The sequence below is a fragment of the Heterocephalus glaber genome, unplaced genomic scaffold (assembly GCF_053883595.1).
Source record: "Heterocephalus glaber isolate CG9 unplaced genomic scaffold, H.glaber_assembly_v1.0 deba00001509, whole genome shotgun sequence".
In the NCBI taxonomy this organism is placed as follows: Eukaryota; Metazoa; Chordata; class Mammalia; order Rodentia; family Bathyergidae; genus Heterocephalus; species Heterocephalus glaber.
The window spans coordinates 46,818,531-46,843,580 of record NW_028258325.1 but is presented as its reverse complement, the minus strand read 5'-3'; the positions used below and the strand labels follow the sequence as shown (position 1 = coordinate 46,843,580).

General features: G+C 39.4%; 1 protein-coding gene and 1 non-coding gene across 5 annotated transcripts in view; both read right to left on the bottom strand.

Annotated features, from left to right (window-relative positions):
* Polr2b (RNA polymerase II subunit B) overlaps positions 1 to 25,050 on the bottom strand; it is a 43,274-nt gene that overhangs the window by 5,273 nt on the left and 12,951 nt on the right. For 3 of the 4 annotated variants that reach the window (XM_087187708.1, XM_004849679.4, XM_004849678.4), the window contains 15 exons: positions 22,231 to 22,343; positions 21,906 to 22,125; positions 21,402 to 21,560; positions 18,562 to 18,726; positions 16,216 to 16,412; positions 15,956 to 16,075; positions 14,417 to 14,603; positions 11,390 to 11,533; positions 11,008 to 11,147; positions 10,809 to 10,920; positions 8,158 to 8,312; positions 6,358 to 6,556; positions 5,818 to 5,986; positions 1,229 to 1,325; positions 390 to 484 (listed from right to left, as the gene is read on the bottom strand). In XM_087187708.1, the coding sequence (XP_087043834.1) occupies positions 390 to 484; positions 1,229 to 1,325; positions 5,818 to 5,986; positions 6,358 to 6,556; positions 8,158 to 8,312; positions 10,809 to 10,920; positions 11,008 to 11,147; positions 11,390 to 11,533; positions 14,417 to 14,603; positions 15,956 to 16,075; positions 16,216 to 16,412; positions 18,562 to 18,726; positions 21,402 to 21,560; positions 21,906 to 22,125; positions 22,231 to 22,343 (2,272 nt within the window). Of the gene's footprint in view, positions 1 to 389; positions 485 to 1,228; positions 1,326 to 5,817; positions 5,987 to 6,357; positions 6,557 to 8,157; positions 8,313 to 10,808; positions 10,921 to 11,007; positions 11,148 to 11,389; positions 11,534 to 14,416; positions 14,604 to 15,955; positions 16,076 to 16,215; positions 16,413 to 18,561; positions 18,727 to 21,401; positions 21,561 to 21,905; positions 22,126 to 22,230; positions 22,344 to 23,893; positions 24,063 to 25,050 lie in introns of all 4 variants that reach the window. The other variant, XM_087187710.1, reaches the window with a different exon arrangement.
* On the bottom strand, positions 7,609 to 7,729 carry LOC147825164 (small nucleolar RNA SNORA32). Its single transcript, XR_015441413.1, has one exon. It is a non-coding gene; the product is annotated as a small nucleolar RNA SNORA32 (small nucleolar RNA).

The window sequence follows — 25,050 nt, the reverse complement described above, 5'->3', positions numbered from 1 at the left end:
AATGAATAAGAAACACAGCTTCTCTGATTTCCTAACTTTTCTCTCAATGCAGGACCCAAAAGGAGGGAAGGTCTATAGGAAGAACACTCCTGGGAAGGTCCAAAGACTTTGGCAAATACACATACTTTCTTTTCATTTTTATTTTTTGGAGACAGGATCTTACTATGTAGCTCAGGCTGGGGTTGAACTCGAAGCAATCCTCCTGCCTCAGCCTCCCAAGTGCTAGGATTACAGGCATGCACCACCACACTCAGCCAAATACACATATTTTCTTACAAACAATTTCTAAAAAAGACATGAAAACACACTCCAACACTACAGGAAAAAAGGGGGCATAAGGTACAACCTGGCAACAACCACAGAAAACTACCTTTGAACTTTATACTTACCCTGACATGTTTCACGTGTAGGTTTCTCAAAAACTTCTTCTTGGTCAAATCCTTTCTTAGACTCCTGTTCTTTGTATGAGCGATAGAAAACAGACCTGAAAAATACAAGGCCCTAATGGTAATTTCTATTTTCTTTTAATAAAAGGGCTTAGTATATATCAATAATTTTTCATTTAACTGACAGCTAAGAGACAACCTAAACCATGAACCAGGGAGAAGAGGAACTGTATTAGGGTGGAAGTTCAATGCTAAATGGGACACAGAACCAGACTCGGGTTAGATGAGGAAGAACTGCCAGTCAGAGTCCAACCTGACAACCCCAGAGGTGCTCACCCCAGGTCACCTCAGACACCTCCCGTTGAGGGTTCGTACATTAAGCTATGATGCACAGCCCTGGTGCTGGCCTCTGAAACTACACAGAGGGGAAAATCCTCTCCTCTGAACTCCCTATTTTTAAAACAATCTTTATATGCCATGGACCTGAAATCAATCTTTGTGTCAATAAAGCAATCAAAGTGAAGCATAATAGAAAAATGTAAAGAAAGCACACTGTAATTTTAGCAGCAGTTATTTATGGGCTGTATGATCACAGGTTTATTCTTTTTTCTCTAGACATTTCTAATTTATCTAAATGCAAATGTATATCTGCTCACTAAAGACCCAAACCAAGATACTGGCATATGAGCATCCTAAGAGATACAAGAGGCAGTGTCCTCCTTAGCTAGACTGGCCACCAGCCAAGCCTTCTGCTTCCTGGCAGGGGGAATAGTCAAATCTATTTTTAAAGAACTTCTTTTACTAAAAAAACTGTAGTTTGACAAATTGTATAAAATGCTGACCTGAAAAAGCCTCGGTCTACAGCCGAACGATTCATGATGACAGAGTCTTCTTGGTTATATCCAGTGTAGGATGCAATGGCCACGATTGAGTTAATACCTGCCATGAATTGAAGAGCACACAGTAAAGCGTCCTCTGGGAAGTAAAGAAAACCTAATCCTTTTCGTTCAACTGTATTTGCCAAAAATGTAGGTGCTTTCATCACAGTAACAGTCAAAGTCTGCTCCTCCTGGAATAATCTGTGAGGCACTTACTCTGCTAGTCACATGCTTCATACATGCGGTTCTAAGACTGTCATTCCCAACATGTCCTGCTCCTATAAACTGTGATTTTATACAGGCACCTCTTACAGTGCCTCTCCAAACCACATTTCATGATCAAGAGCAACACTGTGCCTTAACCAAGATAAGCAAGTCGGGTATGGTGATGCATGCCTGTAATCCCAGCATGCAGAAAGCTGAGACAGGAGGATCACTGCAAGTTCAAAGCCAGCCTGGGCTACATAGCAAGACCCTGTCTCAAAAAAACAAAACAAGCTTTATTATCCACACAAATTAAGAAGAAAGTAATTATCTCAAAATTAATAACCAACAGGCTGAAAATTCAGCTTCCTGCCTTCTGATTTCCAGTTTTAGATTTGAAACTGGTACTAACCTCTTCTCTCCCTGTGCCAACAAAAAGTAGCGTTATCTTTTCCACTATAATGTTATTCAACTACTTTTGATAAGATCGTAAGGGAAGTAACGAGTTTTAAAGCAAAAAAAAAAAACTGAAAATACACTATATAATAGTAAAATGCAGTATTAGAAATGGTCACTGAATGTGAGCAGGGTGTCAAGGAACAAACTTCACATATATTAACATGTGACTCACCAGACTGTCCAAGAATCAGACTCAACTTTAAAGCTGCAGTTAATATAACATCTTGACTTAAATGTCTCAAATGTGGAGAAAAAAATATGACTACAGAATATTAAGGAACTAGAATCTGGATGATTGAATATTTTGGTTGTCTGAATTCTGAAACAAGTTTATATTTCCCTCCTTAAAACTATACTCAATTTTTTAAAAACCCCTACCCATCATGAGGAGGCACCATTCATCTACTCCTGTGTGTCCAGCAGGGGTGCAACTGTTCTACAAAGGGGCTGGCTGGGAAGTGAGCTCAGATCGTGGCAGTGCAGCTGTGTGTGTGTCAGGCTAGGAGAGCTATGAATTCAACAAAGACCGTCAGGAGATTGGTCACCAGCAGACTGAGCAAGCAAGTAAACATGGAACCAGGGTCTCACTATGGAAGAATGGAGTTCCACACTGAAGTCCATTACGGAATTGGAATGGGAGCCCCATGGATATGGAGGGCAAGACATGAAGGACACAGATGCATGTGTGCACACATATATTTCCAGCTGTCAGCATGATGACATTCTCAATCGGTAATGAGCATACCTAGCACCCAGACCTTGGTTTCTAAATACTATCTTCCATTAAAACAAGAAATGGCTGAGCTCAGGGTTAAGAGTGGAAAAACACAAGATGGGGCAAAATGTAAGAACATGCTTAAAGAATGATAAAGACCTATCAGAAGTCATCTTGAAAGTGCTCCCACTGGCCAAATCTGGAATGATCTGAGCATTAAAATAAAGAATAATGAGCTGGACAGGTTGGCACACCTCTGTAATCCGAGCACTTGGGAGGCTGAGGCAGATGGATTACAAATTTAAGACCTGGACTACATATCGAGACCTTATCTCAAATAAACAGGAATGACAAGTTGAAAACCACCAGCTCGCAACATCATCGATGCTAACACTCACAGCTGAACATCTGACAAAGACAGGGGACCAAGAGATGGAAGAAGGGAAGGAAGGAAAGGGGAAGGGGATGTAAACAGAATTAAGATGTGTTGTGTACAAATACCAACTCCCACAAGGGATGTAATCAGTATTACTACTAACAGGTACTAATAAAAATAAAATGTAAAAAAGGAAAATAAACATGTCCTAAACTGTTTCTTATAAAAAAAGAAAGTCTGACAAGAGGATATTTACATGATCTGAAAGCATTGCCCACAAATGACTTACTAATAAGCATGAATATTTTGGTACTATGTACTTAGTATATGTGAGGCCTTGGGTTCAATTCCCAGCACCAAAATAGAGAAGTTTACAACTGAAGTATCATTATGAGGAAAGAACAGTTAAACCCAAATTGACACACAATGTACACAGTAACTTTCCTGGATTCTGCAAATTCCATAGTCATGAAAGAAAAGGAAAGCTGAAGAGCTGTACCAGACTGAGAGTGAGAGAACATGCAACTAAACACAATGTCTGATCCTGGATTAGGTCCTAATTAGACCTCAGACAGACAACTGGCAAGACTTGCATCAGTAATAGGTGCCAATTTTAGCCTGATTTTGATGGCTATACTGTGGGAAATGTCCTTGTTTTCAGGACACATACTACAGAATTAAAGACTGATGTGGCTTCATGCCTGCAACTTACTTGTAGATAGTTCAGGAAGAGAAAAAGGGAGAAATTGGTAAGGTGTAAAAATGTTGGCTAAAAAAGCATATACAGAAGTTCAATGCACTAGTCTTACAACTTAAAGTTTGAAATTATCTCAAAATAAAGGTCTTTTAAAAGATACCATATGTAGCCCTGAATAAGAGAAGTACAGTCCTCCCTGGCCATGCCTTCCCAATTCACTTTAGTACCAAAGGAAGCACACTTTCTTTCAAATCCAACCCTGAACTCTTCTTCCCTACCTGTCAGAAACTGCATTACCTAAACACAGTCAAAGAGATGTGCATACCACAGATGAGCTGACAGATTTGGTTTTACTAGACAAGAGTAACCCCTTGTGGAAGGCTCTGAAATAATTTTAACATGAGAATTTGCTATCAAAATGTTAGTCCTTTTTTCAGTTAATAATTTAAAGCCATTAAAGATAACCTTTACTAATAAAATCAATAATGAATGTTACCCACATTCAAAGCCAAAATCCTGTTACTACAGTAAGACAATCCTGCCAAAGAAGAACCCAGTGTCCTTCTGTATCCAGCACTCTCACACCCCAAAGACTTCTTCGCAGCATTTTCCTATCGTCCAGGCTCCCTGATAACCTCCTGAAAACTCCTGATTCTCCTCAAATCTCCTCTCCTGATCCCCTTCCTGGTGCCTACAGTTCTTTCTGGGTCTGGCCCTTTTCTCATCCTGAATTCTCCCAGGCCAATTTCATAGCGATCTATAATTTCTGTTAGTAGATTTAAAACTTCCCATCTCTAGACTTGAGCTTCTTTCACATATTTGGGAGATCATATCTTAGTTTTCCAGTAGCAACTCAAATCAATACATCTCAAACAATTCACCGCTTTCTCCCTAAAACCTCTTTCTCATTCTGACACACCCCACCCCATCAGCTCTGCCCTTCCTTGTTTTGCCCAGGGCCTCACACAAGCTGGCAAGTGCTGAACTGAGCTACATCCCTGGACACCAATCCTAATAGCACACCTCCCTCCTCGATCACCCAAGTCACGCACATGGACAATATTTCCAGTTTCACCTCTCTCATCCCTTTGTCATTCTACATTGACAACCATCAAGCCTATCAAGTTCAAATGGTGATGTTCATTATTTTAAAATTTCATTTATTTATTTATTTATTTATTCATTCATTCATTCATTCATTCATTCATTCATTTATTTTGGTACCAGGGATCGAACTCAGGACCTTGTGCTTGCGAGGCAGGTAGTGGAACCACAGCAGATTTAGGCAGGCTAAATCCCTGGCCCAGTTCATTATTTTTTTGTTCTTTAGGGTGTCATCCTACTGCAAAAACCTCAAATTACCTGTTCCCTGCCAGTATAGGACCCAATTCTAGTCAACTCCTTACATTACTGTCAGAATGATAATCCTAAAGCAAAAGTTCTTTTTCAGTGCTAGGGACTGAGCTCAGGGCCTCACACAAGTTATACCATCAATCATTTTTAGTTTTTATTTTTGAGATATGGGCTATGTTGCCCAGGCTGGCATCAAATTTACAAGCCTCCTGAACAGCTGGTATTATAGGTATGCACTGCCATGCCTAGAAAACAAATTTCTAATTGCATTGCTTCCCTGCTCAAACAGTCTGAATAAATCTTCATTCTCAAAATAAAATTCAACCTGTCAGGCTCCTCCACACTATGAAGTCAAGCTTCACTCCCACACATTTACACACCAGACACACCAGCTACACTAAACTGGCATGGCACTAAATACTCCCAGTCCCCTGCCTTTATCCATCTAGCCCCTCACTCGAACAGCCTCTCAAATTCAATACCCTCTTCACCAGCATGACTTCAGGCTAAAATGCTGCTTCCTCCAGGAACTGGCTGTACACTTCCAAAGGAATCAGTAACTGTTGTCACTCTGTGCTGCCAAAGGACTCTGGCTGCATCACACCTTCTCATGACGTCCATGTTTCCCACCATATTATACATCTGTGAGAAAAGGAACTATCCTGCGCATGTTTAACCCTCCCAAGCACCCAGTGAAGTGCCTAAAGCACAGGAAGAAGTTTAAAAACTACAGAGCACACTGAACCTACCTGCTGGCAGCTCCCTGAACCGCAGATACTCCATAGACCGCGTAGTCACAAGGGGCTTTTGAGGGTAGTAGAGAACGTGAGCCAGGGTGTCCATGCGCACATGGAAGTTGGTGATGTAAACACCCATGGCCTGCTTACCCATAGCGGACTGGTATGTGTTTCTAGGGGACTAACGGCAGAAACAAAAAGCACAATCAGTGGAAATTTAGTATCTCTAAAGAAAAGACTTTTCTGACCATAGGCCAGAAAAATCATTGGTTTATAAAAATGAGGTGCTTTTTTTTTAACCAATAAACAGTTTTTTACTAAAAAGAAAAAAACACAGTAACATTTTTTTTACTGAAATGTAGGTGATAACAATTTAGTACAACCAATTATGGCTCTTAACAAAGAAACATAATAGCAAGCAGAACTACTGACTCTGCAGGAGTTTATAACCTTTTCATCAAAAGGTTTTTCTCCTAAAGTGAGATTAGACTAACAACTAATTTTTATTACTTTCCCCAATTCCTTGTAAAAAAGACAAAAATAACTGCAAACCTGGTTATGATCAGGAAAAGGAATGATAGACGCGCAGACCCCAAGGATCATGGACGGGTGGATCTCACAGTGGGTGTACGTGGAGCAGTAAGCCACTTCCTTCTCCTGTAAGTCATCTGGAGTCATCGCAAGCATCACTGTTTCTTCTTCCAGGGTATCAATGTACTCTACCACCCCACTGGCCACGAGATCCTGCCAACTATAACAGAATTCATTCTCCTTATTTCTTGAAATATTTTAACAAGGTCTTCTACTTAATTAAAAAGTTTTTCTAAGGCTGGGCATGGTGGTGCACGCCTATAATCACAGCACTCGGAAGGCTAAGGCAGGAGGATCACTGCGAGTTGGAGGCCAACCTGGGCTCCAAAGTGAGTTCAAGGCCAGCCTGAACTACACAGTGAGACCCTGTCTCAAAAAAAAAAAAGTATTCTATATTTATATGTACTGACATGGAAATAGTCCCATAATAGACACATGATTAACAGCGGGGAAAAAAATAGGCTGTTGGGCCAGGAATGTAGGTCAGTGGCATAGCACATGCCTGGCAAATTCGAGGCCCTGAGTTCGATTCCTGGTAACAAAAGGGGGAGCTTTTAAAAAAATGCTATAAATTATTGCCCCATAACTAGCAATTCATTTGTTTTGATTTGTTTTAAAGAAACTGTACCTGTGGAGGTGGCAGGGGTCGGGGGTATCTAATACACACAATAAGATACAGCAGAATATATACCCAACCATTACTAGTATTGTAAGAGGAGAGTACGAACTGGGTGCTAAACATTTTTTATTACAGATATTGTTCAATTTTTTACAATAAAATATACATTTCTATATCAGTAAAAAAATTCGAAGTTTATCTTTGTATTAAATTTATTATGATATTATTCCTATTTCTGCATGTATTATATACACTACACTTACATAGGCTGTTTCTTGTTTTTTTAATTAAATAAATTTTTATTTACATGAAGGAATTTCACATGTAACTCCTTCAGTACTCATCAAGGTCACTTTAATAAGGTTCTCTGTCTTCAAGATAGCTCTTTTTAAAAGAACTGATGCTTAATCCAGCCATCCTGTCTGCCCTGCACAAGAATATAAAAGATAATTATATGGTCGTCAGTGAGTTTTTGAGCCAGCCAACTTCACTTAGATAAGGAAAGCAAGCCTCCAGAGATCCAAGCAGTTCTTGTGGTAAGAATTTTAAATGTGACTATTGTAAATAATATTGGACAGTTTACCTAGGCAATGCAATGTTCCCAACAGGTTGATTGCTAGCAAGGTAACAGACAGAAAACCTAGTGAGAAATGTTTTTATGGTCATGTCCACAGCAAACGAGAAACTTGATTCTAAAAGCCATAATAATGACCATTTCTTCTTGTTACTATTACACTTTTAACATACCACAAAGACTGTCATACTTAAAATCCCACAATCTCACAGGGCAACATAGTGCATGCCTGAAATCCTACCACTCAGGAGGCCGAGGCAGGAGGATTGCCATAAGTTCAAGGTCAGCCTGAGCTACATAGTGAGTTCATGGTCAGCCTGTACTACATAGTGAGCTTGTCTCAAAAAAAAAAAAAAAAATCCTACAATCTCCTACATGGTAACAAAGATTAAGCAAAACCAGTATGACTACTAACGGCAGAGCTTCTAGAATTACATAGTGGTAACTGTTGCATAGCTGTGTGAATATAAGAAAAATCAATGAGTTGTATCCTTTGTTTAGATGGTTAACTGTAGAATTGAGAATTTTATCTCAATTTTTTTGAAAGAACATTTCAATAAGTGTTTACCTGTAGTTGTTATATTCTCTCTCCTTCAATTGGTCAATGTGCCTCTTCTTCAACAGCAGCTTTTGTTTCTCCACAATCAGAAGTGGCCTACAAATACGGCCTGCATCTGTATAGATCCGAATCTCTCGCTCTCGAATATCTCTGATCATAGAAACCTACACATAAAAAAGATGAAACAAACTCATGAACTTTTATTTTCTCTGTATCATTGTGGCTTAACTAAAAATAAAACTTCAGCCAGGCACAGTGGCGCACACCCACAGTAGGAGCACTCAGGAAGCTGACATGGGAAAAGCACTACAGCCCAGGAGTCCAAGGCTGGCCTGGCCAACATAGCAAGACCCCATCTTTAAACAAACAAAGTAATTAAACTTCTGGAGCAACCAATTATCAAATAAAATGGACAAATCTCAGTTCCCATTGTTCAATCTATCAAAAACTTAGGTATAAACTTAAAATTCTATAAATGAAAAAAATCTGACTTTGGTAATTACAGAACCAAACACCACCACCTGTAAGTTAATGTAAAAGGAAATGTACCACACAAACACTACTTTTTGACAATTTATTTCTTTACTACACATACTTTCCTCTGTAGCCTTTCAATAACCAGCCCTGTATCGCTCTGCCCTGACCATATTTCTCAGTCCTAAGCCTGACACCTCACAGTGACCCTTACTCTCTAACACAGTAGCTCCTAGCCAGACGACTGTTGAGCACTTGAGATGTGGCCATTCTGCCCTGGGATGTGCTCCAAGTATAAATTATGCAAAGGATGTGAAAGATAATACCAAAAAAATATAAATATAGCTCATCGATTTTTATATTAAAATTATATTTTAGATATATCAGGTCAAATCAAATATATTCTTAGAAGTTATTTTCATTTATTTCCTTTTTACTCTCTCAATATAACTACTAAAACTTCTTTAAAATTGCATATGTGATTCACATTATACTGGCCATGGACATGCTGGTCTAGAAAATATAATCCTAGAAAATATCAAAAATATTTTGGAAAATTAATACCAAGTTCAAGACCAGCCTAGGCAACTTAGTGAGATTTTATCTCAAAATACAATATAATTTTTAAAAAGGGATGGGAAGAGCTGGGAATGTAGCTCAGCTACCTGGCAAGTACAAGGTCCTGAGTTTGATCCCCAGTACAAAAACAAAGTGGGAAATGGGAGCCAGGTGTGGTGGCCCACACCTATGATATTAACACTCTAGAGGCTGCGGCAAGAGGACTCCCATGAGTTCAAGGCCAGCCCAAACTATATAGGGAGACCTTGTCTCAAAAAAATCAAAATAGAGAGAGAGAAAAAAAAGATAGATGGGGATGTAGCTCATGTGCAAGCCCCTAGGCTCAACTGCCAGCACTGAAAAACAAGAAGAAAGAAATGAATTGCCAATGAACTGGGAAACTGAAAAACAGATTGGTAATTCCTCCACAAAGGGGCTTATAAAAAGGGAAATCACATCTGGATCCTATCATTAATGAAAGGATAGGGTGTATTTAAGAAAGGAAAAGAAGGGCCGGTAATTTAGCTCAGTGGTTCTGCCACCTGCCTTGCAAGGGCAAGGTCCCGAGTTTGATCCCTGGTACCAAAAAAAAGGAAAAAATTTTGGTTAAAACATAAAAGCTTGATCAAAAACACCAAAATCTGCTCCAAAATTAAAGAGTCAGAAACCAAGCAAAAAACATTCCACATTCCTAGCCATTTCCTATCCTTAGAAAGCAATCTGAGAAGAAACACTATAAACTAAAATGCCGTAAGTAGCATTCTGAAGTTCAAGAAGATACTGCTTTCAGCCAGGTATGGTGGCACACACTTGTAATCCAAGCAACTCTGAGGCTGAGGCAGGAGGATCTCAAATTCAAGGCCAGTCTACGCATCATAGCAAGATGCTCTCAAAAATTTAAAAAGGGGGACCAGGGATTTAGCTCAATGGTTCCAGCGCCTGCCTCGCAAGCGCAAGTTCCCGAGTTCGATCCCTGGTACCAAAAAAAACAAAACAAAACAAAAAATTTAAAAAGGGGGCCAGGGATTTAGCTTAGTGGTTTCGCTGCCTGCTGCGCAAGAGCAAGGACCTGAGTTCAATCCCCAGTACCCCCCCGAAAAAAAAAAAAATTAAAAAGAAAGAAAAAAAGGGCTGGGGATTTAGCTCAGTGGTTCCATGGCTTGCCTCACAAGCGAAAGGTCCCAAGTTCGATCCCTAGTACCAAAAAAAAAGAAAGAAAGAAAAAAAGAAAAGTCTGCGGCTATAGCTCTGCAGTAGAGCAAGTGCCTGGCAAAGTGAAGTCCCAGTACTGCAAAATAAATACAGCCAGAGTCACATCCTTCAAACAGTATACTAAAAGCCCTATTGTGAGGAGTAATAAAGCCATATTTGAGGTGGGGAGTGAGACAGGGTCTCGCTATGTAGTTCAAGCTGCCCTTAAACTCCCTGCAATCCTCCTGCCTCAGCCTCCCAAGTACTGGGATTACAGGCATGCACCACCACAATCAGCTCAAACCAGGCCTCCTTAACAATTAAAGATTCTATTGGTCTGGAGATGTAGCTCAGTGGCTGAATGTATGCCTAGCATGCACAAGGCTGCAGCTTGATCCCCAGCATCACAAAAAAGAAAAATAAACACGGGCTCTTACTTCAGACACAATGATGTCCATCTGCCGCCGCAGTTTCCTTAGGGTGTTCATAAGTTGTTCGGGATCTTTATGTATTCCCACCCAACAGCCATTAACAAAAATCTTGGTTGCACTGGAATGAAAAACCAAAAGCATTCTGCACTTGCAATTCTATACTGTTATAACTAAATATTAAAAAGAAAACTTCAACCAAACACACTCAGCAATAGCTGCAGGAGAAATTTCTTCTAAATTTTCCATACTCCACTCTTCTAAAAATTCCAAAATCGGAGATGGTTGAGATCCAACTGAAATATAAGCCATCAGGGCTAAATTCTTCACAAGTCCAACCGCATGCCCCTAGGGAATAAGGCAAGTAGTCATACTGATTTTACATGCTCACAAAAGTTCCCCATCAACATTTTTCTTTCAATTTGATTTCAAGATTTACTTATTCTCTAAAAACCAAAGTATAAGTAATTCCTTACTTCTAAGCCACAATCCACAATTAAATTTTTTTAAAACACTGTATCTTAAAGTAATTAGCCCTGAAGTAATCACTAGCAGGCTTTTCTATCTGAACATAAATTCTAGCACCTTACCTCTGGGGTCTCAGCAGGACACACCATTCCCCACAATGTATTGTGCAGCTGCCTGGGTTTTGCTAGCTTGCCATCTCTACCAATGGGAGAATTTAAACGACGCAGGTGAGAAAGAGTCGATGCAAAAGTAAGGCGGTTTAACACCTAGGGGAGAAAAAGGCAATCTTTAAAATCATTTCCATAATTTACACTATCACATTGAGGCAAAATTGTATTTTTACATATGATCTGCTGAGTATTAAGCCATCACCATCCCTCCTTTTTCTAACCTTTCCTTGGATAATCTTGCTCATCCTCATAATTTAACTGCTCCTTATTACTGCAAGGATGGCAAAGAAGTGAGGTATGGCTCTAGCATACCACATAAGACATTTTATGGCCTGTTTCCAAACACTGGAACGTTAGTTCCACAGGGCAGGGACCTCCTTTTTTTACATCATTTTGTTCTCTGTTGTATCTGGGCACCTCAGGATCCTTGACATTCATCAGCTAGCTAGCTGTTCAGGGTGTTAAATTAAATGCTACCAGATCATAGCCCTTTAATCATAGCAGACATCACTAATCCTTCCCAGTACATTTTCCAGGCTGACACCTCTAAATCTAATACAGATGCAAACATCCATTACCAATACTTAGAAAACATAAAACAAGATAATACCAATAAATAATATTTAGAGAGAGAAATGCAAGCAATTCAAGCTCCATATACTTATCAATAAGCCACCATTCGCCCCAGTCCTAAAATAACCTAACCCTTATCCTTCTTCCTAAGTCTTCTGTTACTGTTAATGCTATCAGCCCTCCCTCAATCAGCCCACCCAGAAATTTCAAAATCATTTTTGCCCTTGAGTTCCTCCTTCCACACGTTAATAATAAACACATCCTTTCAACGGCATCTTCCGATTTTCTATCAAATCTAGCCCTTCTTCTCAATGTCACAGCAGTACCTCAGGTTAGGCCTTCAGTCACCTCACACGTGTACTACTTCCATCACCACGAGTCCCTGGCCTTGTTGCCACCAATCTACCTTTCCCAGTTATCAGAATAACTAAAACAAATGCATCCATATCTCTCACCCGTTCAAAAAACATTAAATAGGTCAACGCTGACTACAGAAGAATGTGACAAAAAGCCTTTTCACTGAGTCCTAACCACCTTTCCCCACCAGTCTCCCCACGCTCCTGGAGCCCACTGACAGTGCCACACACTGAATGCAATTCCTCACCCTGCCCCATCTGAGGAGCTGTCACCTTGGTAAAAGCCATGTGATAGTCTCCAGGAGGACTCTTCTCTTCTCTGCACTCTATGGAGCCTCCCATCATTCAACTAGCCAACCAAGTCTTATCTACAAAAGCCCCTTCCTAAACAGTCCTCAGATATTTCTATAAAAATGGTCTAGGGAACGGGGATTTAGCTCAGTAGATCCGGCACCTGCCTCGCAAGTGCAAGGTTCTGAGTTCAATGCCCATTACCAAAAAAAAAAAAAGAATCCTCTAGTCCATTATTCTCACTCAGGCTGTTTCAACAGTGTTCCTGAAACCCACTTTGCCTTACTTAAATCTTTTCTCCACAATGCCAATCTGACTGTACCTAAAACACAAAAATGACCATCCCCCCACCCCCAACCCATGAGCTGTTCTCAGCTCCTCTGTCCAACCACTTTCCAAATCCCAACTTTGGAAATCCTGAAGTGCTCCTGCTCCTGATACACATCCTCCTTCCTGCCTCCAGCAGTTCAAGTGGTTAACAAGTTTCCTGCAGCTTTCCTGTGATCTGCTGGTTCCATTCTTCTCTCCAATTTGTGCTGTTTCCCAGCTATGCTTCAAGATCCAGATCAGGTGTCACCTCCTGCAGATTTTCTCTCAGGGTCACAGATATAGCTCAGTGACACAGCATTTGCCTCACATAAAAGAGGCCCTGCATTCAACCCAAGTACAGAAACAGAAAGATTCCTTTTCCTCCTTCCAGACTATGATACAAGCCTTCCTCCAGCACTCCCAGAAAGCAGTTGTGCCTCTTTCTTACAGATACTTACTGTGCCATGTTGTAATTACCTGATTACATTATCTACAAACACAGACAGTACACTACTAATGACCAGGAATCATGCTTTATGTCTTTTACATCTCTGATGTGTGGCAGAGTAGAGTCCCTGCACATCACAGGAGTCAGTGACAATCCACTGAACAGAATCTGCAGTGTGGCAGTTAACACACCACAGGTCAGGGTGTAAAGAGCTACATGTGAACAAATCTATTTCCTCTGCTCGATACTGATGTGTTCGTTCCTTGAGGCCTAGGATAGTGCCTCATGCATCTTGTGAGCCCTGCATTACAAACACCAAGTACACCTAATAAATCCTTACTGAATTAAAAGATACTACAAATTTAACTTTCCTGTCAGCACACTCCTAGAATTTCATAGAACATCTACATTTCTAGAAATCAAGCACCCTGAATTTGATGTCTGAATGCCAAATAAGTCAGGTAATACAGGTATCAGCTAGTTTTAAAAAAAGAGGAAATCTTCCTCCCCCAATTCCATAAAGCTAGATGAGCATATTATAGGTTTTCAATCATATGAAAAGCAAATACAAAAATATGAAAAACATGTAGTGAGACACTTTTAAAAAGCTTTTCCCCATTACTCCAAGAATGGGTTCTCATATACTGTGACAGAACGTTGAGAAATCAGCATGAGAAGCACTACACTCTCCAACAAATAAAAGGAACGCCCACTTAGCTTCTAATATGGAGCTTTACAGACAAAAATTTCACTAACACACTGTCTGGCCTCCCAAGCAGCTACTCCATTTTGAATTTTTAAACTGCAAGCCAAAAATTATTCTCTTAGTAATGCTAATAGCTAATTTAGGAAAATTTCATTTTTATAACTGAAAAGCCCACATGATCTTGTATTTGACCAAGGGGGGAAAAAAGCACAGTAACTTATACTTAATAATGAGAGAATCTACAAGTTCTCTAACATTTTTCCTTTGAACTCTACAGTAACAGTTAACACCCTTACCTGAGATACTCCAGCCCTGGCTTGGTGAGCTTTCTTTTGGTCACCCCAGTTTCCAGTAGCTAAGGAGTATTTTAGGCCATCAGATATAATCCTTGTTTTAATTGCCAACTCCAAGTTAAAGTCCTTTCCTCGATCAATAAACTTCTGGGCATAGATTCGCACTTCTTTCAGCAAATTCTTAAACATACTGCCAAATAGAATAGTACCATTTTATTTTTTTCCCCCCATTAAGTTTATTGGTACATTTTAGGTATAAAATACAGTTACATATATCATTGGGATCCTGTACCATTACATGAGTATCTTGGTTCTTATTTTTTTCCCCTTCCCCTGCCCTCCCTTCACCCCCTCCACCCTTCCCTATTTGCAAAGACTTTGTTTACAGTTTTTTCCTTTTCTCGTATTTTTTCTTTTCCCTTCTTTCCTTTCCCCTACCCCTCCCACTTCCCCTGCTCCTTTACACCTTTTCTTCCAGTTATACAATATGAATTATACATTTTTAAAATTACAATATCAAGATCTAGGAGACAGAATAGTACTATTTTAAACATGTAAAGATCTACAGTATGTATTTTGTAGACAATATTACCCACAAGGGGGAAAACTGGTTTTGGCAGGGTGAAAGGTGTTAATTTTTATAGTATGTACAAAGCACAGAAATACACACAGTACATACACATATATGGCAGAGGGAGCAATTAGGAAAAAATGTCAAAAGAAGCTAAGGTCCTCAGTGGGATAATTAAAAAGACAAAGGCTGAAAAATACTAATCAACACACTAACAAAATATGTGCTAAACACTGCTAGTATTAATTATCCTTTTCGAACTGTTTGTGTATTTTAAACAATTTTGTTTTATTATAAAAGTATTATAAGTTCATTGTAGAAAATATGGAAAACAGAAACAGCAAGAATAAAAAAACTGGGCCAGGGATTTAGCTCAGTGGTACCGCGCCTGCTTTGCAAGCGCAAGGTCCTGAGTTTGATCCCCAGTACCATAAAAAAGAAAAAAAAAACCCATATAATCCCAATAATGTGAAACAACAACTACTAATGTTTTCAAATATTTCCCACCAGCTTGTATTTATAAAATACAAAAGCAAGACTAATAAAAGTTCCAATATTCACACTTAGAAAATTAAGGCCCAGTAGGGGATATAGCTCAGCAATAGAGCATGTGATTGGCACGTGCAAGGGCCTGGGTTTTATCCCCAGCTCCACAAAAAAAGAGGGAGGGAAGGAAGTGGGAGAGGAAGGCAGGGAGGGGAGAGAAGGAATGAATCAAGGCAACAGATCAGCTTTCCCAAACAGCTTACAAAGCTACTAGAGGAATAATACAAAAACAAGTAATAAATTGTATATACAAACAACATTCCTGGACATAAAGCAGAACTAAATCTGGCCAAGCAGCAAAGATAATGTAGCAAACTTTAGATGCACCCAAAACGGGTATGAAGTCAGTTTAGCCCCTCCATATGCAATGAGCAATCTAAAGTGAAGACTCCCCACCTCAATGGTTTCACCTTGTAATTCCTTACCCTCTAAATAAGAATGCAAGCAGCGGTCCGGCAAGATCCAATCTTTTGTTTCCATAGTGATCTCTGTCATCTAGTTCTCTCCTACCCAAAGCTGCTAGAAGTAACCTATGAACCATATACCTTAAAAAAAACAACAGTTGGGTTTGGCTTTTTTTCCATAACGTATCAAGCAACACTATATCAATACTTTTACCTTTATGAAAAACATCTCTAAACTGTACCTTCAGAGAGAACTTTAAAGCAATTAAAACTTAACATACCCCAAGAAATAGGCTTTTTTGGTCTCACAAAAATCACTGACACCAACATGAGGGAGCATTTCTTTTTGTAAGACTTCTTTTGCATATTTAATTCTTTTCTCCTTAGTAACACCAGGCTTTGCCCCTCTTGAGCCAATGAAATTTAATGCAACGTTCTGTTCTTGGATGACAAAAGCTTCATCAAGAGAAGGTTTAACCTATCAAATAATTTACAGAGGTTATTTTCAGATTCATATGTCATCTTAAAATGTCGGCTGTCAATTTATTAACATGTCAAATATCCCTATAAAACTAGTCAAGTATAGGAAGATTATTAGAAAAATCAAGGAACTGCCAGGAGTGGTGGTGCACACCTGTGATCCCAGCACTTAGGAGGCTTAGGCAGGAGGATCACTGCAAGTTCAAGGCCAGCCTGGGCTACATAGTTAGTTCAAGGCCAGTCTGAACAACATAGCGAGACCCTGTTTCAAAAAACAAAAAACAAAAAAAAAAAAAAAGAAAAAGAAAAATCAGGTAATCATACAATCTTAGAACTAAAAGATACCTTAAAGATCTACGAAAAAAATTCACTCATCCACACAGGCAATTTTACTTTCCAGAAAAATACAAATAGAAAAATACACTATAGAAAGTATGGGGGGTTTTCCCACATTTTAATGACCAATGGCAAAATAAAGTTCCTTCTAGATATCTCAAAAATATTTAAAGAAGTTTTTTTGGTACAAATAAAATTTACTGAGCTACAAATGAGTAACTGAGCAGGGCAGAGTGGTGGACACCTGTTTATCCCAGAACTCAGGAGGCTGAGGTAGGAGGATCACCATGAGTTCAAGGCCAGCCTGAACTACATAGCAAGACCCTGTCTCAAAAAAAAAAAGAATGAATGAATATGCTAGGTCATTTTCAGCCTTGGTATTAAGAAAGTTTTAACCATAAATAAAACCATTCAAAATTTTGTAAAGGGAACTATTTTTAAAGCACATTATTAAAGAGACCTGCATTCTATATCTGCCACTAACAAGTTGCCAGGTAACGCAGTTTTTCATCTACAAAAGGGTTAGATAAAATATTTCTTAAGTTCCATCCCCAGTACCAAAAAGAATATACATATTTCTTACGTTTCATTCCAGTTCTAACATTCTAAATTACCAGCTGTACACAACAATGTGCATGAGAAATTAGAGGTAACATTCAGTAAATTGACCTTTGTAAGTACCCTTTAATCCTAACACGTATACTGAAATGCTTTTCTCATCTTTGACTTCCTGTATCTAACTTCTTATATTTCAACACCCAAATCCCAGTCATGGAACAAAGGGCCACATAAGCCAATCAGTGTGGCCACAGTTACCACACTGAATCAAAATGATCTTTTTAACAGAAAACTTGCTGGTGTCAGAAAATTGTTTTGCTAAGGTTAATACAGATTGGGGAAAAGGAGTAGCAATAGTAATACATTTTTAAAAAATGATCCTGAGCTGGATTCTGAACTAAGCAGGGGTAAATGCTATTAAAAATATTATCAGAACAAGGGGCAAAATCTGAAAAGATCTGTACATTAATAGCATTGTATCAAAGTTAAATTTATTGATTTTAATAATTACACTCTGATTGTGTAAGTGAACTTCTTGGTTCTTATGAAATATGTACTGAAGCATTTAAAAGTAAAAGGGCATCCTGACTGTAACTTACTCTCAAATGGTCCAAAAAAATAATATGCATATACAAACAACGACAAATAAATGTGGCAAAGACAACCAAATCTGGAGAGAGTACAAAAAAGTTCTCTATTATTCTTACAACTTTTCTGTAAGTATAAAATTCTTTCAAAATAAAAAAAATTTTTTTAAGGCTATCAACAATGTGTTTTTCTCTTTTTACTAAAACATATGGTCACCGGGGATTTAGCTCAGTGGTTCCAGCACCTTCCTCACAAGCACAAGGTCCTGAGTTCGATCCCTGGTACCAAAAAAAAAAAAATCCTAAATTGGGCCGGGGATTTAGCTCAGTGGCTCTGCTGCCTGCCTCGAAAGCTCAAGGTCCGGAGTTCGATCCCTAGTACCAAAAAAAAAAAGAAAGATTAAAACATGTGCTTTTGTGGTTTTCCTTGCTGTTTCTTCAGGCTGTTGGCACTGCCCTCTGGCTGCCCCTGCTTCTCCTTCTCTCACACAGACTCATCAGGAGAGGCCCAGGCAGGGCTGAAGGTTTTTAGTGCACAGCAAATGGCATGAGACCTGACACAGATAAAGTGCCCTTCAGAGTAGCTTTCTGCTGTTTTGCAGGTACCAATAATAAGTACCTCTAAATCTCTTATAAAGCACTGAATACATTTTGCTTCCACATTACCATTTCCATCATCTCTGGATCTTCGAAATCATAAATAATATGTTCTAAGATATCTCTATCAGACACAAAACCTAATGCTCTGAACACAATAATGATGGGAACTTCTTGCTTGATGTATGGGAGAGTTGCCACAATTCGCTGACCAATAGCACTCTTTTTTGCGCCCTAGAAAAATAAAATATTAGAACATGAACACACAAGAGCTCAAAGCAATACAAAATCACCAAGAAAGCCATTTAATATATATGTTCATTGTATACATTTCAAGAGTACCTCATACTCTGAGGAACCTCCTTCAGCTGCTTTTCAAAACCACGGGAGCAGGTTTACTGGAGTAACAGAGAGCCTGCTCATTTAAACCTGACAGAACTGCCATTCTTGCCTGGCCACCTGGCTGCCTGCCTGCCTGCCAAGAGTCTCTAGAAATTACCACATACTGTATCATTTGGAACTGACTTCTGGCTGCAAATAATATGAATACTTGAGAGGGGAAAAAAAACCTAGAACAAAGAAAAAGGATGACGAAATAAAAAAGAGAGAGCTCACAGACAATACAGAAAAAGCTAAGTACAAAATAAAAATTAATTAAAAGAGCTGGCTTGCACTGTACTTCCTTGTTTGAATAACGCTCAGAAATTAACAAAAATGCCGGGGATTTAGTCCAGTGGTTCTGGTGCCTGCCTCGCAAGTGCGAGGTCCCGAGTTCGATCGCCGGTACCAAAAAAAAAAAAAAAGAAGAAGAAATTAACAAACAGCCCCTCACACACAAGCATCTTTTTTCCACTTCTTCCTCTTTAGTTGTATACACATACAAAAACCAAAACAAGTAAACAGCCTATACTGGCATACCTGGCTTCTCAGTTTTAGGCATATTTCTCTGCTTTTAAATTCACTCTACAGATTATTAGGTAAGAGGAAGCGGATCAGGGGAAATAGAGGGATGACTATGATCAAAGAATGTTATATACATGTATGAAAACAGTATAGTGAAACCCAAATTTAAAAATGATGTAAGGAAAAAAATAAAACATCCACTTTATTTTCTCTTGGCCTCACAACCCTACATATTTATGATACCTCTGGTAACAACTCTATCATCTTCCTCCTCTCACTTCAGGCCTCTTTTCATAGAAAGCTTACCCCATCTCCTACATTCATTCAGGAATAAGTTCTCATAAATTACACTCAAATCTATGCATCTTTATCTTTTCCTACAGCTTCTGCCCTTATATCTGCAACTGTCATTTGGTTTCTACTTGGACAGCAATTATTCCATTCAATCTATTATTTCGTCAAGGATCTTATTTGAAGCTGGGCATGTAAGTGCATGTCTGTAATCCCAGGTACTCAAGAGGCCAAGGCAGAAGGATAGCAAGTTTGAGGTCAGCCTGAGCAACTCTGCAAGACCCTGCCTGAAAAAAATAAAAGGGCAGGGCCAGGGATTTAGCGCAGTAGTTCCAGCGCCTGCCTTGCAAGCACAAGGTCCCGAGTTTGATCCCCGGTACCAAAAAAAAGAAAAAGAAAACAAATAGCTTTGGGCTGGGGATTTAGATCAGTGGTTTCACCGCCTCCTACGAAAGCGCAAAGACCCGAGTTTGATCCCCGGTACCAATAAATAAATAAATAAATAAATAAATAAATAAATGGGTTGGAGGGAAGTAGCTCAGTGGTGATAGAGCATGTGTCTAGCATGTGCAAGGCCCCAAGCTCAATTTCCAGTATGAGGAAGAAGATTCCTTTATTATATGCACCATGCCTATAGTATGTGGGTACCTTCTAAGGTACTCAATGATTCCTGCTTCCTACTATTATTGCCCTTATGTAATTCTCTCCTGTGTGGGTGGGGATGTAGCTCAGTGGTGGAACACATGCTTGGCATGTGAAAGACCTCAGGGAGCCAATTCCCAGCACCAAAAAAATAAAAAAGGTAAAAATGGTAGAATGCCTCTTCCATGACTAGGGTATGAAACCTAAATTTCTGCTGGGTGTGGTGGTGCATGCCTGTAATCTCAGCACTCAGGAGGCTGAAGCAGGAGGACTGCTGTGAATTCAAAGCCATCCTAGGCTACATAGTGAGTTCAAGGTCAGCCTGAACCACAAAGCGAGATCTTGTCTCAAAAAGGATAGGTTTCCATCTGGCTTGTACAGTACCATCTATGGCTCGTTTTTCTTACTGTCTCTGAAGAAGCAAGCTGCCGCATGCATTGTCAGCTGCTAAACAGTAAGATCTATGTGGCAAGAAACTCAAGAGAGGTTTCCCACCAACAAGTCACCAGCAAAGACCTGAAATTCATCAAGCGCGGTGGCAGATGCCTGTGATTCCAGCTACTCAGAAGACTGTGGCAGAAAGATCATAATCACAAGTAAAAGACCAGACTGGGAAAATTAGCAAGATCCTGCCTCAAAAAATAAAAAGGGCTGGCAAATGCTCAGCAGTAGAGCACTTCCCTAGCATATGCAAGGCCCTTCATTCAGTCCTCAGTACTGAAAACAAAACAAAATAAAAAGCTAAAACTCTCAGTTCAATAGTTGCTGAGGAACTAAACCCTATCAACAATCCTGTGAATGAGCTTGAGATGACTCCAGCCCAGGCAAATGCCCTGATGGCAACCTCAGGAGAGACATCTGGCCAGAGGACTAGACTGCTGACTCAGACACTGCAATGTGACAATGCTGCTGCTGGAATAACGCTTTATATAGCAACAGGTAAACAATACAAAGTTTTGCATATAACACCAATAATATGCTCCAGAAAAGCTTTTTTTTTTAAAACTAAGAATGCAGTCTGGTAAACTATAAAAGGCATAAAGGAAAAAACAGCACCATGCCCCAGGCCGTACCTGTCCTCCCCTTGCCAGCATGCTAACCCATATGGTACTGGTGGGTCGGGAAGAATTCTCCAGACATGATCTACACTCTCCTGTGTAGGCATATTTAGAATCCTTTTTGGCAAACACATACACTGTGTTTGTTGCCATTTTCTCTTGAGCAATGAGAACCTATACAGACAATAAGAAAATTACAACCATAAAACCTAAAAAGACATTAAAATAGAAAGGGTGAAATTAAATCGTATCATAATTTAATATGATCACAGAGGTTCCTCATGCACCAATTCTTCAATTTTACAAACTCCATTTTGCATAACTGCTTGATAGAAACCTGTAACTCACTAGTGCATATAATATAGCTAAATAAAACTTTAATTTATAGTAAGTTTAGCTGTCATACCCTAAATAATTGATCTGCAACTTTGTTATCCTTTATGAAAGTCTACTTTTTCATTCAACTTCAATAATTTAAATTTTAACTCTCTGTAATGTTTCAAAATGATATTACAATACCTTTTCTGATCCATTAATAATGAAGTAGCCACCAGGATCCAAGGGGCATTCATTTAACTCACAAAGATCACGATCTGTTAACCCATTTAGTAGACAGTAAGTTGAACGCAACATAATTGGAATTTTTCCTATAAAAGTTTTCTGATGCTGTGTCTGAAGTTGTTCCTCCCCTTCTTTAATGACTGTTTTGGTTATATCAACATAAAGTGGAGCAGAATACCTTTGAAAACAGAAGTAGGCCACAGTTGAGCAACAGAGGGTTAACATTAAATTGTCTGAATTTTATTTCACTATCAGCTACAGGCAAGGGAAAATTCTTTCTTACGTGAGATTTCTTAATCTGGCTTCATTTGGCATCATCGGTGAAGGAGCACCATCCCTTTCCCAGTGTGTGGGCTTGGAGAGGTAAATCTGTTCAAATTTCAGCAGATATCTTGGCTGAAATTAAAAATCATGAAAAGGATAAATAATTTTTCCCTTAAGAGATTTAATGATTTCATTTTAACTGACATTCACATTTTAAGTAGAAGCAGTTCTACAAAATGGCAAAACTAATCAATTTTACTGAAAAGGACGCTCCAAAGTCAAAACCCACACTGCCCAGATGTTGAATTTTATTCCTAACTGCTTTCTTTAGGGAGATGACAAAAAGAAACCTAATATGCCACAAGTAAATAAAAACAGCACACACCATGTCCTCTTAAGTTCATATCAAACAGTCAAAATGGATATGCATTAATGATCTACAGAGGTTCATTGCCCTCTGCTTGGTTAGGATCAAAAGTACAAAGTGACCAGGGAACAAAGGAAAGATAAATTCAGACAATTAGAACTGTGCTCTAACCAGATCAATACAACATCAGAGAAATAAACCTACCCCTCAACTAAACATACCAAGAAATCCTAATTATTCTGTATGTAGGACTGAGAATTCCAACCTTGCTGATAGCAAGTGAGGTGGGGATTGCTCTGCTGCCTAATAAGATAAATGAGAATAACTGAGAAGTAAATGGATACTGGATTTCTTTTTCAATCAAATCTCACAGAAGAATGGGACTAGGCAGACTCTTTACTGAGGATAAATTACTAACAATACTCTCAAGGTGAAGTAGATACAGGGCAAAGGCAATGGCAGTAGAAAGGAACCTGGGGAAGGCAACCCTCTCCTCGTTTCTACCAGCACTCAAATGTAGGAAATTATCTTCAATTTAAGCTATTCCAAAATTTTCATCTGCCTCCAGCCTCTTTCCATTCTGAGTAAACATCATTTACAAAGTGACCTTGCTAAAATAATGCTTTATGCATATTCTGACAATCTTTCAACAGTTCTTCATGACATCGAAAGCCTTTGACACTCTGGTACCATCTTAACTTCTAATAAGGCCTATTGAAAACAACTGGCCAGGTGAACAGGGATTTAGCTCAGTGGTTCTGGCACCTGCCTGGCAAGCACAAGGTCCCAAGTTCGATCCCTGGTACCAAAAAAAAATAAATCCTCTGGAAAACAACAGGCCAAACTTCATGTGCCAATTATTCTGTTCTCTATCTCTTTCTCAAGCTAAATATATGAAGTATCATATTTTCCTGTGGAAACTCTTATAAGAGAAGCCACACCTGCCCTTCACCATCAGGTCAATTTAAATTCTTCTTTTCCAATAAGCTCTGATAAACAAGCTTTACTACCTCCTCCTGTAATATTTATGGTACTGGAACCCTGAACATGCCCTGTTAAAGTGTTTTAATTATACAAAGATCATCAAGAGAAAGGTCTTAGGGCTGGGGATTTAGCTCAGTGGTTCTACTGCCTGCCTCACAAGCACAAGGTCCTGAGTTCAATCCCGGGCACAAAAAAAAAAAAAAAAAAAAGAGAGAGAGAGAAAAGTCTCAGTATAAAAAGGGCCGCAAACTAGAGACAGCTACAGAGAAAAAGAGAATGAACTAGCTGGAAAAAAAACATCCTCTCTTGCTACTTCTGGGGTTCTCCCTACCTGACTTGGAGTTAGTTTTCCGAGTTTCTCAAAGCCCCAAAGGCTTCCACAGCTTACTTCCCATTTAACATTTCTTTTGTTTCGCACTTTGTTTTTTGTGAGGTGGAGTCTCTATGTTGCCTGGGCTGGCCTTGAACTCTCTATCCTCTGGCTTCAACCTCCAGAGTAGCTGGAAGTACAGGTGAGACAAGATCAGCGTGTGGCAAGTGGGCTTGAGAGGCAGGACACACATACGCAGAACAGCTTCCAAGCCCTGGACCAGTCAGAGAATGCCAGTTTCGATTCCTCTACCACAAGATCAAGCAGGTTTTTGAGAGCACGGCCTAAATCTGACATCAGAATGGGGGTACACAAGACGGCAGCCATTAACCTCGCCACTGCTGTGAGCCTTTTCACAGGCCTGTTCTGTAATCTGCAATGTGTCCTTCTTTTCCTACCATTAACTGCCCCATACTCACTCCGCAGAACATAACACCTTTCATAAATGTAAAACCTTGCTACCACATTTCCTGTCCAACTCTTTGTTCAGGACAAGCGCCTAGGACCCCTGGAAAGAACACAGCACCTCAGAACCCTGCTAATACAGGCATGTGCCACTATGCCCAGCTGACAGCTGCCTCTCCACTTCTTTTAATGAGGAGAGTCAGTTGTTATTTGGGGCTGTTTCTTCACAATCACTCATGAAAAATTAATAAGATTAGGGCCAGGGATTTAGCTCAGTGGTTCTGCCGCCTGCCTTGCAAGCACAAGGTCCCAAGTTTGATCCCCGTACCAAAAAAAAGAAAAAAGAAAAAAGAAGTTATAAGATTATATACCCTTCTACCAGGCATGGTGACACACACCTGTAATCCTAGCACTGGGGAGGGTGAGGCAGGAGGATCACCATGAATTTAAGGACAGCCTGGGCCACACAGCAAGACCCTATCTCAAAAAAACCCAAAAAACAAAAACAAAAACAAAAAAACACCAGAAAAACAAAATTATACCTTTTCTATGATTTTTTTTTTGTAGGGGTTTAAATCCAGGGCTATCACTCTCAACTAGATCCCCAGTATTTTTCTGTTTGTTTTTTATTTCTTTTTCTATAAATTATTCCTTGACACAGGGTTTTGCTAAGTCACCCAGGCTGGGCTTGAACTGCAATCCTCCTCCCTCAG